This window comes from Budorcas taxicolor, chromosome 7, assembly GCF_023091745.1.
Source record: "Budorcas taxicolor isolate Tak-1 chromosome 7, Takin1.1, whole genome shotgun sequence".
NCBI classification, from domain to species: Eukaryota; Metazoa; Chordata; class Mammalia; order Artiodactyla; family Bovidae; genus Budorcas; species Budorcas taxicolor.
The window spans coordinates 25,835,259-25,848,989 of NC_068916.1; the positions used below are offsets into that span (position 1 = coordinate 25,835,259).

Below are 13,731 nucleotides of genomic sequence, written 5' to 3' on the forward strand. Positions count from 1 at the left end.
CTTACCTGAAGTTTTTCACGTGGTCTTCCACTCCAGAAAGACGAATTGAATGCTGCAGTGCATTCAGATAAGTCAGAGCTTGTGTGGAGGATCCCCAGTTCACATCTGTAAGAGGACAGTGTTCATGCACCATAATACTGGTGATCACAAATCATCAATAACCAACGGTTGCACATTTAAAAAGTCAGCTGCTAAAATAAACTGTTGTACTCAGGAATTTCAATAGTTTACGTCTACAGCATCAAATTAAGACAATGCTAATCTGAGCTATTAACATTTAAAAAAATGTACAACTTGGAAAAGACTGAGATGAAAGGGCTGCAGACATGCTGTGCATTCAACTCAAAATGAGTCTTGCAAACAAAGAAAACATTTAAAAATCATTGTTTATACAGCCAAAGGTCAAAAAGGAAAAAGGCAGATCTTTGATTGTTATAAAGTACTATTTATAGTACTTCACCGTTTAAGTTATTTGAACATCAAGGCAAATTTTACTTCTTATTGAATAAACAGTCTAAACACAAATGATTTTAGACATTTGTTACTTTAGAGACTTAATAGGCATATTAGAGAAATAATTGTTTCTAAGATATTTAAAACAATATCTTCTTTGTCCATTTCATTTCTAAAGCCACCATTCTAATCCAAAACCTCATTCTCTCATACTTGGATTACAAAATGTTTCCTCACTGTTTAAAATAACTGCACTGTGACTACTTTGTCGTCTCTTTCTAATCTACTCAATTGGGCTGAAACTTTTCAAGTCTTTTTCAATAGATTTCCTTGTTCCAGGTTATCACACTAAATAACTGGACTAATCCTAACCTATCCCAGCATCTGCTTATGTGGAGATATACCCGGCAGTTATCAATGCTACACATTCCAGATAATCTTTAACTATTTCCCTCTTTATTTCCCAGTTAAGTATATCTGTCCAATTTTCCTTGCTATATAGTAAGCTAGAGGGAAGATACTATGTGTTCTAATATTTTGTGATTCTGTGGTACAAATTATAGTAGGTACTAAACCACATTAGGTAATACATATAATGCTTATCAGGCTAATAGAAACTACTGTACTGTAATAAAATCCTTTCAAAGATTAATTTTAAAACATATTGAGTGAAACAATGTTTATTACATGAATTTGTTATTTTTCTACAAATAGGATTAATTCAATTTAACTCATGGGTAAGAATGAAATTCCACAGAATAAAAAGTCTTATAGTAACTTTTTCATTAAAACTACATATATTTAGAAATAAAGCATTTTAGGTTTTATGCAAAGGGCCTTTCCAAAATACAAAAGTGGATGTTTAGATATGAAAAGGTACAAAGAACATCTAAACATTTTTTAGCTTGAAATACTAAATATTAAGAGAGAAGACTGACCTGGTTTTTTGTAGGTAACATAAATGTAAAGTCCAAGAACTATCACATATGTTAGCAATGCAGCCCACCAGTTAATGACAAACATCACTATGCAACAGAGAATTGCTCCAAGAAGTGATATCCACATATTGTAGTATTTGAATGCAGGACGCCACCCTAACAGAAACAAGTAATATAGATAAATAAGTCACTCAGCTACCTCATCTGCTTTAGACAGTGGTACACATGCACGCACAAAATAAATTTCTCTGTGGCTGCTACACTGAGAAGTCTTCAAATGTGAACTGTAAAGCTAATTAAACATGAAGTCATAGACCATTACTGACCATAATGTCATGATTCTTGGTAGCCATGAAGTGGGCACATCTATTTACATCGACATTATCCTATCTTACTAGTTCCCAATTCAAAAAGTCCTTACTAAACAAATACAAATCAACCTAAACTCAGTGAATGCTAAAAATAGGAGAAGGTGAAAAAATTAGGGTTCAAACTGAGTCCTTAACAGTGAGATTTTATTTTCTGGTTTTTAGCACAAGACACATCCATATGTTAATGAATATAGAAAACAATTCAAATAAATTGTTCTTTAGAATTGTTAAAAAAAATATCATTGGGGAAATATTTCAATAAAATTTATATTCTTTTTTAAAAATTAAGCTTTTAATTTTGAGATAACTACAGATTCACACAAAGTTTTAAGAAATAATACAGAGATTCTGGGGGCACTTTACCTAATTTCTCCCAGTGACAACATCTTGCAAAATGATACCAAAGTATCACAGCTAAAATATTGATATTAAAATAGTCAAGATAAAAGTTCAACACAAGAATCCCTTGTGTTGCCCTTTTATATAGCTATACCCACATTCATCTCTAAACTTTATATTCTTAAAAACTGAAGCTAAGATGTTTGTGTCCTAAGTTCCAATGTTTTATCTTTCTTGTTCTGAGAAACTTCTAGGCCCATAGAATCAATAGTGTTTTTGTTACTTCATTTCCTTCTCTGATGCCCAACTGTTGTCATGGTTTATAACAAAATACCCATAAAAACTGTATACGGAGTAATTTTTCAGTTGATAAAGACCCCTTATATTAGAATTCCACAGAACTCATTGTGTTAAAAATATTCCTGGATAGGGTACTATATCATAACAATGTTCTTAGAACTGATAAATACAGAAAAAAACAAAATAATTCTTTCAAAGTTAGCCAGAATTTGAGGTTAATGCTATTTTAAATTATTTGAAGGAAGAAACAGACATTGTTTACCAATAAACTGCATGATAGAAGATCTCTGAAGACTCAATTTGACTCAACTATAAAGGCAGAATGAAGCATTAGTGAACTAATTCCACACATGCCATCTTTTGAAATGTATTAAAGTTTTATTTTCTCTAAAATCAAACATTGCCACATTTACGAAACTTTTAAAGAAAATGTAAAATCACCTGGAGATTTTGCAAGTGATGCATGAAATACTGAAAAATTGATCAGTGCATATGATGCAAGGAAGAAGTTAGAGATAATTGGAGCAATAACATTCAATTCAGCTGCAAAAGAAACATGACATTTAGACATTTTTTAACTTTTCAAAACTATGAATCATTTCAAAGCTTTAGATAATGCATAATGCTCCTAAATCCATAACCCAGATTTAATGAACTTTGCTATACATACTTCGTATACTTTAAATCATATCCTACGTACACAGTAGAAACCTCCTTTATGACTCTCTCCAAGTTGAAATATTCTTTCCGGTGACGTTATACTGTTTTCCTGCATACATATATGGTTCACAAGGATTATGGAGCACTGTTTTGGATGTTTTAAAAGTTACATAAAGTACATCATACAATATTATCATTCAGTAATTTGATTTTTTTACATTCATTATTTTTGAGATTCATCCATATTAACATATGAAAACCAAGTTTATTCACATATTTACTGCTAAATATTCTGCTGTTTCACTCAGGTTGTTTCCATTTTTCACTATTATAATTAATGACACTAAAAATATTCTTATATAAAAATGCAAGTTTCTGCAGGGTACAAAGCTCTAAGAACTGGTGGATCATAGGAAACTTTCCTAAATATTGCCAACCTGTTCTCAAAAAGTAGCTATACCAGATACATTTTTAAGCATCAGATAAGAAAGTTTGTTTCCATGGTATAATCAAAAGTCCAAACGTTCTTTAAGACCCATTAGCTTCCTAATCAGAGGCAAAGGAACCAAAAAGATCAGCAGAGGTTCTAGCTTCATGGAAGACACCGTAATCCTTTACCCTATGCTATTATCATATTTGTTTTAAGGATAAGAACCTAGGAGCTCCCTTTAGCCTAAAAGGGAGTTAGTGAGGGTATGAGTTTGAGCAAATATTTAATGAATGCTATTATCTGCAGTATTTCCTAAACTTTTCCTTTGATCAAAAAGAAACTTAGTATAGCAGGCAAAGTAACATTTTATGACTTAATGACTCAATGTTGACAGTTAATACTATAAATACACCAAAATCTACATCAGCACACATGTATAGACTAACCAATTAAGATGAATCCAAGTGCAATTAAGAATGTTAAGATGTAGCCACGAAGAGGTTCATTATTTTTCCCATAACCTTTAGCAAACATCTGGAAAGCTGGGTAGATATTGTCCTTACATAGAGCCTAATAAAGAAATGTAAACATTAAAATGGAATACATCAAAATAAGACATACAGATCTGCTTACAGTTACAACAGGTTAATCAGGAAACGAACCCAAGTTTCTAATTCTTGGTCCTCTTTTTTTTCTTCTCATACTGCTTTATCAACAAATTGTAAAGAAGAGTCAAACATTTCCAGTATCAGAAAGGCAGGAGATTTGGAATACACTGTAGTGTTTATCTATTTTACCCCACACCAGGTTGACAGTCTTACACGAATAAACAGTCAAAGAAGCAGGCATATATATATAGAAGTGTGGAAGCCTGAGAAGTATGATAGACGTGTGACCTATTTTAAGAAAACCAAGTCTGAATCTAAGACTTAAAGCAAATAGAAATCCTAATTATAAAACTTAATCACTTTTCTTAAAACAATACTGAAAATAGTTTTAGGAAATATTCTATACCTCTACTGTATTAATTATAACAAGAAATTAAGAACAAAGTTGCAGAATCAATACTTCATTTGTTTTAGTAATAAAAAGTACTTTCTATGCAGTATCAGTTGTTTGTTTATTTGATGCTCACTAAAGGGAGATAATGTTTTATTTATCATTATATCCTGAGCACCTAACATAATGTATGGCACATACTAGACATTCAAAAATTCATAAAAATAAAACACTTATTTTGGCATTATGCTAACAGGAACAAGATAAAGTATCTTCTTTTGATTTATGGTACTTTTTATACTTGGTAAGGCATGAAAATTTATGCTAACAGAGAATGTCAAAAAAGCAAAAATTCATTACCACTTCCAGAAAGACAACTCAAAAACTATACCCTGTGAGTGAATAAATGCACAACTGTTTATATACATATCCACATTCCTGTGCATAAAATTAAATATGCCACTCTTGATATATGTGTTGGCATGTATCATATAAATACACAGGGTTGACAGAAGTAAGTAAATCATTTAAAAAATTAAAATCCCATTTGAAATATATTACCTTGCCTACCTCTATAATAAAATTTGCAATGTGAAATACTCACCTGAAATATTTTGGGTGCACTCACAAGAGATGCTAATGCAGAAGAAAGAGTGGCTGAGAAGATACCTGCAGAAATTAATGGTGCAAAGCCTGACACCATGCTCATTACCTTAAAAAGTGACAATGGAAAAGTAAGTCATACAACTCAAAAAAATCCACAACACTATACATCTACTATTCCTATGAAGAACACTGATAGTAATACTGGGGAGAATATGATAACAAAAGCAATAGTCCACAGTAATAATGGTTCTTACATGCATTACAAACTTCTGAAAATGATGTATCACCATCCCTTAATTAATGTAAAAAAAAAAAAAAACCTTTTATTTTGTGCAACATCAAAGGCAAACACAATGGCAATGAGAAGAGCATGCTGAACTACAAAATATGCATCAGTTTCAACAGGCCAATATTTGCATTATTGTAAGTCATTTCACACATAAATGTTCCATATATCATTTCATGCATAAATGTTTCAGTGTGTACCTCTAATGGGTAAGAACTTTTAAAAACTGTAACTACAGTCACTGTCACATCTTAAAAACTGCTTAATTCTTTAACAGCATCAAATACTCAATTGCATCCACAATTCCCAAATTCTTTCTTTTCTTGCTTTTTAAAATAGTTCATTCAAATCAGGATCCACAAAAGGATTACACTTTATATTTGGTGCTTTTGTCTTAAGTCTTTTTCAATCCACAGATTCATCCTTTCTTTAAATTTTATTATTTTTATATTATTTCTCCTAGAGAAACCCTATGCTCTGGATTTTGCTGACAGTCTCCATTGCCTTGTTTAATTTGTTCCTCTCACCTCTATTTCTAGTCAACTGGTAGGTAGATCTAGACAGTTAATCAGACTAAGGTGCACAATAATACTCCAAGCTGGTATGATACATTTCTGTTAGGAAGGTTGTTTCTTTTTTTTTTTTTTTTTTGATGTTAAGATAGTAGATTGGTATTGTGGTCATGTCTTTTGTTTGTTTTTAAAGAATCCTTTTTTTTTTTAAGATAAAAGTTGAAATATCCAGTCAAAAAGATTTAAGTCTAGGAATTGCCTCTAAGCAATCTGTGAATTGGGGGTCATAAACAAAACACCACTAGCCATGCTTTAGTAACTGATGAAGCTAGAAAATGTGTATGTCAGGTACATTAGATTGCTTTCTCTCTCTTTGAACATGTTCAAATATTTCCCTATAAGGAGTTTAAAAAACTAGATCACTAACTTAGATGATGAGAAGGCAATAAAATAAACAAACTGAGGAGCATAATGCAAAGTAATTTGCCTGAACCCTTCAAAATGTCAACACCTTGAAAGGTTAAAAATAACATAACTAAAGGCCACGTGTGACAATAGACTGAATCCTGGATCAGGAAAAAATGATCTGGGGCATTACTGGAACAAGTGAGAACTATGAATATGGAATATATATTTAGACAACAGTATTTCATCCACACTGGGATTACTTGGGTGGGATAATTCAACCACACTTGTAAAGAATGTTCTAAATACTCCAATCTGTCATGTTGTGATGTCTATAATTCATTCTCATTGGTTTGAAAAGAAAAATACTATACCTATAAAGATAAACAACTAATAAATACAAATGAAGGGTAAGTAGGTAGGGTAGGTTTTCATAGCACTGTTCCTTGTGTACCTTTAAAATCTGTCAAAATATAAAGTTGATTTGCAAGAACTGTTTAATGGATTTAGGTACTGTTAATTTGATCTATCCATTATAAATTTTACTAGTAGTGAATGATCATCACACTGTTTATTAAACAATGGTGAGTCAAAGGTTTCTGAGGGCATTAAAATATAGAAATATAATAAACATAAAACTAAATAAAATTAAACATTTAAGATAAGGTGACTCAACTATATGTACATATATTTATCAATTATATGCAAAATAGCATTATATAGTTGTGCCTTTGTATAGATTTCATGGAGTCTCCATTTACGTGCTCCTCCGTAATGTTCTATTCACCATTTTTCATTCTCCAAGTGACAAGCAATTAATAATTTGACAGAATTTTCTTTCCATTCTCTATCACTTCACAAAGTACTTTTAAAAATTTTACTTAAATTAGAAAAGTAGATTTACATATACCAAACTCCTACACTTTGATTGAGCAAGTCCATACTTCCCATACTTAGACTTAATAAAGACAACATACTTTTGTAGTTTACGGCAGTAACACAGAAATCCGATTGGCATTTTCAGTCCCTGGGCAGAGACCAACATTTGTGTCTTTCATACACAATATCAATGTCAGAATTGGCCTGAATAATTAGCTGGACATGAATACTTTCTTTCATTCTACGATTTTGCCTAGTCTTGTGACTAGAAAAAAACAAACATCTATTACATAATTGAGTCCAATATTTTTAACCACTGAAAGTGCAGCCAATTGTTTGAAACTATACAAAAGAAAATATACATAATGCCATTAAAAATTTTCATGTAAACCACACAGATTCTACATAAAATGTCTACATAATACTTCTATATAATGTTCTGAAATACATTAAATCCTCAACTATTCTGTTTATTAGGTTTAAGTCTTACTAGAAAAACACGAGGAAGCAGAATTTTCATTTTCCACTTTGAATTTGTAGATCTATTCTATAACTTTACCACAAAATATCTTGTTTTAATCTCCTGAATCTATCTATACCTTTGAGTTTTTTCTTTCTAGCATCCTGAGAATTATCAAGCAACTCTCAAAATATCCTCCATATTTTAGTAGTTCCTTTTCATCTTATAAATCTTATCTAAAACTCATAAATTTTACAAAAATAGAATAAATAAAAAGCAGGACTGATAGTCTGCAAATACTGGAGCAGTAGTACTAATCTTTATTGGGGCTTCCTTTGTAGATCAGTTGGTAAAGAATCTGCCTGCAATGCAGGAAACTCAGGTTAGATTCCTAAGTCAGGAAGATCCCTTGGAGAAGGAAATGGCAACCCACTCCAGTATTCTTGCCTGGAGAATCCCATGGACAGAGAAGACTAGCAGGCTACAGTCTATGGGGTCACAAGAGTCGGACATGACTTAGCGACTAAACTACTACTACTACTACTAATCTTTACAGAGTTCATATGTTTACTAGTTCACAAACTTTTAAGCATTCATTAATAATTTAATTCTGCTGTTCAATGGTGGTTAACACAGCATCACTATATTAGCCATATTTAATTAAATAAGACTGCTGATACTGATCAATACTTAAAAGGGCATTTATATATAGAGGAATTCGGGAGAAATCTCAAATCAGAAAGCTGAATTCATTTCAGTTAGTATGGATTTAAATTGCTCAAAAATAAAAACAAAATACTTAGGTGTAAATCTAACAAAAAATATACAGGACTGATATTCTGAAAACTACCTAATAATGATGAAGCAAGTCAAAGAAGATCTAAATAAAGGGTAGAATTTATGTGTTCATGGACTGGAACAGTGTAAAGTTCTCCCCAAATTGATGTATAAGTTTAATGCATTTCCTACCAAAATTCCAGCAAGACTTTTTTGTAGATTAACATAGACTATTCTAAAATGTATCTGAAAAAGCAAAAGAACTAACATAGCTAAAATAATTTTGAAAAAAGAATAAAGCGGGAGGAATCAAGCTACCTGATTTTAAGACTGACAGTCTAATTACAATACTCAAGAAACTATGGCATTGTTGGGAGGATAGACACGAAGATCAATGGAACACAACAGAGAAGCCAGAAATAGGCCCAGCACATATGACTATGTGTGAGATACTTTCTTACTTTCTCAAACAGTATACTATATATAATTACTATTTATTATACCTTATTATAAAAGTGTTACCCTCTGGGGCCCTTTTGCCCCTGAACAGGCTCAGGTTTCATTCTCTCATATTTTTCTGTTTGCCCAATTATTTACATGGGGTTCCCAGATGGCACAGTGGTAAAAAATCCACCTATCAATGCAGCAGACACTGGTTCAATCCCTGGGTGGGGAGGGTCTCCTGGAGGAGGAAATGGAAACCCACTCGAGTATTCTTTCCTGGAAAATGCCATGGACAGGCGAGTGTGGCAGGCTGCAATCCATGGGGTTGCATAGAGTTGGACATGCCTGAGCGACTGAGCATGCACTATTAGCTGCATACTGTCTTCACTGATATCTGAGTATAAAGCAATAGCAAGAACTTTTTGCTATACTCTGAATGGTAGAATTGACAGCAGTTTGACCTCTAGATGAACACAGAATGCTTGTATAATATAAATTTGATGCTCACCTGGAAGTTGTTCATTAGGCCATAGGAACAAGGATTGGTTTCACAAGATGAAAAATCAAAGTTTAATTTGCAGGCTGCAGAAGTACAGTTTGTTAGCTCTGTTACAATGGTGTCATTAACGTTCCCAGTAGCATCCCGAACAACACACGAACCTGAAGCACAAGTGACAATGAGGACAAATAATCAAGCTAACATTTACCTTCATTTCAAAATTATATATACCCATAAAGAAATTTATGGTACTGACTGTATGTACTTGCTTATAAGAGTAATAGAATACAGTGTATTACAGTTAAGAAATTCTTTACCTGGAACAGAATCTGGAAAGCATCATGGTCCCCAGTATTGAGTCAATGAAACGAAACCTTATAAAGTATGTATATGTATATACTTAAAAATCTTCTAAACATCACTGTGAAAATGATATATTAGCAAAATCATTTCCTGTACTACTTGATTAAAATGTCCTAAAGCAAATACAGAAACACTATGTTGAAAGAGTTCCAAATGGCAGAAACAGTTTCACATACTCTGAATACTTTATATTTAAAATGTGCCAAAGATCAGACTTGAGTTAACATCAATCTTCTGTGAGGAAAAGTAATTTAAACATGAATGAATTATATAATTCTATTTACACCTTTGTATCAAGTAAGTCCACCCTGATAATACGAAAATATAAGGTGGGAGGAGTTGGGGAGGGATAGTCTGGGACTATGGGGTAAGCAGATGTAAGCTATTACACAGAGAATGAATAAAAAACAAAGTTCTACTATATAGACAGGGAACTATATTCAATATCCTAGTAAAACTATAATGGAAAAGATTAGTAAAAATAATGTATATCCACATATAACTGAATCACTTTGCTGTAAAGCATGAATTAACACAACATTGTAAATCAACTCTACTGCAATAAAAAATAAATGAAAAAATTAAAAAAAGAAAACATATAGTATCTGAGATTTGCAGCAGACTAAATAATCAAATACTATGAAAAATAATATATTCTATAGTTAATTAATTTGGAATTTGTGATTCTTTTGATTAGTACTAGACTATGATTTATTCTTCTAGTACGCTTAAAATTTTTAACTGTAAAACCTGAATTTTAGAATTTAGACATTAAACACAGTGCTTATACTTTAGGAATATGATTTCTGGATGAAGTATTTAATTTCATGAATGTACAATAAATTCAAGACAACAGCATCGATAGTCAGTGTATGCAAATTATACGTAAAATCAGTAGTTATTAAATTTTTCCTAGACTAGAATGTTTCAGTTATAGAACCTATCTTAAATTAGTCTTTTAAAATTATTTACTTACTTACTTATAAATAAAAACACCAAAACTCTCTTTGTCATGAAAATAATTTTTAAAGGCAGTGCTATTATCTTATTTTTGGCAGCAAAACTGGCTTCCTCACACATAAAAGATTTAGAGACTGGCTGACCTCTTAAGTCCTTTCTTCAAGTACTATGATTACATCAATGTATTAAAATAGCTTAAAATCATTTTCATTAATTTAGTAATACTTTTCATTCAATGTCGTACCTCTTATTAATTGAAATCAAATTTTTATGGTAAAAAATGTCAGGTTCTGTATAATGGCCTTGAAATAATATTAACAGAGTAAGATTACATAAAAATATAAAAAATAACCACCATAAAGAAAAATATGCTAAAATTCGTGAAGAACAGAAAGTTAAATTCATTTACTTCTACACATGAATTATATTTTCTGTAAATATGTCTCGGTGAAATTTAAGAATCTGCAGATGAGACTTTACATAACTTTCTAACTTACTATATAATTAAATAAAAACCCCAGACAAGAAACAGTAGAGTATTTGGCAGCTTAGACAACATGTATTAAGTCACCACTAGCTCTTGCCTGGAGAATCCCAGGGACGGGGGAGCCTGCTGGGCTGCCGTCCATGGGATTGCACAGAGTCGGACATGACTGAAGCGATTTAGCAGCAGCAGCCTACTTAAGTACTTTTGAAGTAAAATACAAAACTCCATGTCTTTTTATTGAAATAGTTCTTAATTTAAAAGTTAGAAATACCATGAAAATGAATACTTATAGTATATACATCATTAAATGACTGAAACACATAGAGAAATGTAAGGTTATTTACCTACAGATACTGCAATTCCTATGTAAACCAGCGTAGTAATTAAAATGGCTAAGAGTGTTCCTTTGGGTATGGCTGACTGAGGATCCTAGAAGACAAAAACATTTTTTCAAGTCTACCTTTAAAAATAAATATATGTATATCATTTTTATATGAAATCAGTAAAGTACTTTATAATACTTACTGCAAGATCACCTGAGATATTTGCTCCGGCCAGAATGCCAGTTGCAGCAGGAAAAAAGATGGCAAATACAGAAAAAAAGGTCTCTTCATCTCGAAAATCTGGCCCAAAGTTCTCATTAAATATTTCAGCTATAGAGAATAAAATATTTTTGGCAATTAATGGATAGCAGATTAGGCCATAAAATTTTAGGTTAAGAGTAAGTGGTGATTTATGATCCCTAACTTTTCTTCAGTTCCAGTAACTGGTAAATTTAATTCAAGTATTGGTGTTCCCCTTTTCTTATATGAGGAAAACAGTTTACAGCCAAAATGGTGGTTTGATCTGGTTCATGCACTATTGTTTTGTATACCTTACTAATTATGTTTGAAATACCTCTAACTTGACTCTTAAGACAGGCCAAGAGGTTAAAGAAACAAGAAAGCAGGAAGAACAAAAAAAAGGACATCACACTAACCCAGAACTGTTTGTTTCCCTTATATACAACTCATCTGTACTGTCTTCTCTATTTCCTAGGGGTGAACTGTTTGAATTTTGAGGCCATCCATCAGGCATCTAGATAATTTTTAGCTAAGACAAACTAGGTAAAGGTCCTTTCCATTTCAATAATAATGAAAGTGTCAACGAGTTCCTACTATTTCCATCTATTCTAATAGGTCCTCAAATTGAAACAAACAATAAACTGTCATCCATCCATCCATCCATCTGGTATCTGAGTATACATCATGTGCCAATACTGGAGCCATCTGGTATCTCAAGGTACTGAGGAAGTCCAATAGCAACAAGCTACCTTCATGGAACTTAAAAGTATCAATAGCAGTAGTAGTTGTAGTTTAGTCACTAAGTTGTATCCAACTCTTGCGACCCCATAGCCTGCCATGAATCTCCATGGGACTCTCCAGGCGAGAATACTGGAGTGGGTAGCCATTTCCTTCTCCAGGGGATATTCCTGACCCAGGAATCGAACCCAAGTCTCCTGCATCGCAGGTAGATTCTTTACCAACTGAACTACAAGGGAAGCCCTCGTGGTATCAATAGGGAGCTACCAAATAAGTAAAAAAAAAACAAAAGGCTACTGCAAACAGCAGTAAAAGTACTCAATGCCAACAGGGTGTTGTGACAAATAATCAGAGAGAGATAATCTAATTCAATGTGTTTATTACACAAAGCTAAAGTGATGCTTTAGAGAGACTAGAGATCACTTCAAGGAAATTAGAGATACCAAGGGAACATTTCATGCAAAGATGGGCTCGATAAAGGACAGAAATGGTATGGACCCAACAGAAGCAGAAGCTATTAAGAAGAGGTGGCAAGAATACACAGAAGAACTGCACAAAAAAGATCTTCATGACCCAGATAATCACGATGGTGTGATCACTCACCTAGAGCCAGACATCCTGGAATGTGAAGTCAAGTGGGCCTTAGAAAGCATCACTACGAACAAAGCTAGTAGAGGTGATGGAATTCCAATTGAGCTATTTCAAATCCTGAAAGATGATGTTGTGAAAGTGCTGCACTCAATGTTCCAGCAAATTTGGAAAACTCAGCAGTGGCCACAGGACTGGAAAAGGTCAGTTTTCATTCCAATCCCCCAAAAAGGCAATGTCAAAGAATGCTCAAACTACTGCACAATTGCACTCATCTCACACACTAGTAAAGTAATGCTCAAAATTCTCCAAGCCAGGCTTCAGCAATACATGAACCATGAACTTCCAGATGTTCAAGCTGGTTTTAGAAAAGGCAGAGGAACCAGACATCAAATTGCCAACATCCACTTGATCATGGAAAAAGCAAGAGTGTTCCAGAAAAACATGTATTTCTGCTTTATTGACTATGCCAAAGCCTTTGACTGTGTGGATCACAATAAACTGTGGAAAATTCTTCAAGAGATGGGAATACCAGACCACCTGATCTGCCTCTTGAGAAATCTGTATGCAGGTCAGGAAGCAACAGTTAGAACTGGACATGGAACAACAGACTGGTTCCAAATAGGAAAAGGAGTACGTCAAGGCTGAATATTGTCACCCTGCTTATTTAACTT

General features: G+C 32.9%; 1 protein-coding gene across 1 annotated transcript in view; it reads right to left on the reverse strand.

Annotated features, from left to right (window-relative positions):
* Nucleotides 1-13,731, reverse strand: part of SLC12A2 (solute carrier family 12 member 2) — a 93,214-nt gene that overhangs the window by 34,744 nt on the left and 44,739 nt on the right. Inside the window, exons 8-15 of the mRNA XM_052642968.1 lie at nucleotides 11,694-11,821; nucleotides 11,513-11,597; nucleotides 9,368-9,519; nucleotides 5,095-5,202; nucleotides 3,938-4,061; nucleotides 2,843-2,944; nucleotides 1,392-1,547; nucleotides 6-105 (exon numbers count right to left, since the gene is read on the reverse strand). Of these exons, the coding sequence (XP_052498928.1) occupies nucleotides 6-105; nucleotides 1,392-1,547; nucleotides 2,843-2,944; nucleotides 3,938-4,061; nucleotides 5,095-5,202; nucleotides 9,368-9,519; nucleotides 11,513-11,597; nucleotides 11,694-11,821 (955 nt within the window). The remainder of the gene's footprint in view (nucleotides 1-5; nucleotides 106-1,391; nucleotides 1,548-2,842; nucleotides 2,945-3,937; nucleotides 4,062-5,094; nucleotides 5,203-9,367; nucleotides 9,520-11,512; nucleotides 11,598-11,693; nucleotides 11,822-13,731) is intronic.